At 59.5% G+C, this 2,058-nt stretch overlaps 1 protein-coding gene across 1 annotated transcript in view; it reads right to left on the bottom strand.

The window, feature by feature from the left end:
* VOLCADRAFT_105078 (uncharacterized protein) overlaps positions 1 to 2,058 on the bottom strand; it is a gene marked incomplete at both ends in the record, with an annotated part of 16,858 nt that overhangs the window by 9,428 nt on the left and 5,372 nt on the right. The window contains 3 exons of the mRNA XM_002951290.1: positions 519 to 598; positions 1,024 to 1,112; positions 1,684 to 1,829. Of these exons, the coding sequence (XP_002951336.1) occupies positions 519 to 598; positions 1,024 to 1,112; positions 1,684 to 1,829 (315 nt within the window). The remainder of the gene's footprint in view (positions 1 to 518; positions 599 to 1,023; positions 1,113 to 1,683; positions 1,830 to 2,058) is intronic.

Below are 2,058 nucleotides of genomic sequence, written 5' to 3'. Positions count from 1 at the left end.
AAGATGAGCGGGTTAGCGCCCCCAGCCCCAGAGTCAGCCAGGCAGATGGGTAACAACAGAGACACCCGCACCCAACCGCCCACCCACACAAACATACATACATGCACACACGCTTGTGTACGAGGCCAACGCCGGCGCTATAGTATCGCAATGTGGGCTCTACTGCTGCCCTTCGAGTTACATATTTACTCCAAGCACTTCAACGAACAATCTTACCGAACCCAGCTCAAAATCCTTAGCAGTGAGTACACAAACCCGTAAAGAAGCCCGCCAATCAACTGCCCTACGTCACCGCTCTTGCCATGGCTACCGCTTTCGCTTCACGGCACGAATGTTTGCTTCTGTACTGCTGCACTGCGGCTACTGCCGCCTGTTTCTGCTTTTGTTTCCCACTTCGGCTACAATTGCTATTGCTGCAGCCGCTGCAGCTTCTCCTCTTTGCGTCGGAGCTGTTCCATCAGTCGCGATGCGTATGCACTGATGGCCTCCCCCTCATCGCCCTGCGGCTGCCTGGTCACCTGCCCCCCCTCCACCACCCAGATTTCCCGGCATGTGCCCTTGAGGAACTGCAGGTCGTGACTGGCGATGACGACAGCACCTGATGAACGGTACGGCAGTACGACACCCAGGAGGAAGTTACGACAGTGTTGTGGGCCGTTGTGGAACCCGTGGTCGCAGTTCGTTGTTGTGGACCGTCGTGGACCGTAACGAGGGCCGCCAGGTGCCGCAGCAGCCAAGGGGAAAGGGGGGAGTTGAAATATGGGTGGGGGGGACGGGGGGGAAGGGGGGGAACCAGAGGGGCCTCAACAGGCTCAGAATAGGCCTTCCTAAATGCCGAGTTGTAGAGAGAACAACAGTACGAACATTACCGAAGAAAACCTAATGATTAGGGCATCGACCCATACACAAACAGACAGGGTGCGTTGCCGGAGAGAGAGAATAAATCTCATTGTCTTCGCAATGACCCCGTCCACCGCTAATTTCCCTTCCTCCCCATCCCTCCCCCCCCACACCCGCACGTACCTCCCCACTCCCTCACGGCCACCGTCAGGGCGTCCACCGTCATCAGGTCCAGGTGGTTGGTGGGCTCGTCCAGGAGCAACACGTGGGGCCTTATGCGGGCGGGGGGTGGGAGGGGGGAGCCGGAACGCGGCGTGTGGGGCGCGGGTGGGGGCGTGAGGGGTGGGTGAGGACCCCCCAACACACACGATTTCTTAAATAGGGCCTTTTCATTAGGCCTCTTTAATAGGGCCTCCTGCCGGGGGTAGGAAGGGGTAGGGACTGACTGTGCCGGGGTTCCCGGTTTCCTCTGTCCTAGTGAACCCTCAGCCCAAGAGCCGGATCAGGCCGGGGCTGAGGAGAGGAGTCTTGTTGTTTCGTGTTTCAGGCTCAGTGCGCAAACTCGCGTGACGGAGTCTCTTGGCTCGGGAGAGTGTGCGCGGGTGCGGCGCCTCCTACCCCCACCCCCGGGGGGAGGAGAGCGGAGCTAGCGGATATGCGGCTCTCGGCTGCTTAGATGGGGGAGGGGGGCAGAGGCCCCTCGCGCCCCTCTCCCGTCCGCGGGAGAGAGAGCCTAGGCGGTCTTTCCGCTGGGGCTGGGCAGTGTCAGGCCCGGTCAAATATGTGTTTATAACCATATATATATGTATATACACGTCCCGTAGGGGGCTGTGTATCACTCACCTGGGCAGCATCTCCAGAGCGAGAGCCACTCGACACCGCTGACCGCCGCTCAGAGCCGCCAACGGCATGGCCGCCACAGGGCCCGGTACGGCAAACTTGCCCAGGTAGTCGTACACCTCCTGAGGCTTCAAATGCGGCGCGCAAGCCTGCAGTGCGGGCAGCGGTGAAAAATACCGGTGAGAGGCGATGATGCGGTGTGATCATAACATTGTACGGCTGTACGGCTGTACGACAGCAGGTCAGCAGGGCGCCGTGAAACTGTGCCAGTCGGCGGAATTGGCGGGAAGGCTTGTTACGGTTGTGGTCCCTACGCTGCTCTCGTCCTGAAACCCCCCAAGCCTATTGAAACCTCACAAGATATAACTTCACAATGAT

The sequence above is a fragment of the Volvox carteri genome, assembly GCF_000143455.1.
Source record: "Volvox carteri f. nagariensis unplaced genomic scaffold VOLCAscaffold_23, whole genome shotgun sequence".
In the NCBI taxonomy this organism is placed as follows: Eukaryota; Viridiplantae; Chlorophyta; class Chlorophyceae; order Chlamydomonadales; family Volvocaceae; genus Volvox; species Volvox carteri.
This window is presented reverse-complemented; position numbering and strand designations above follow the sequence as displayed.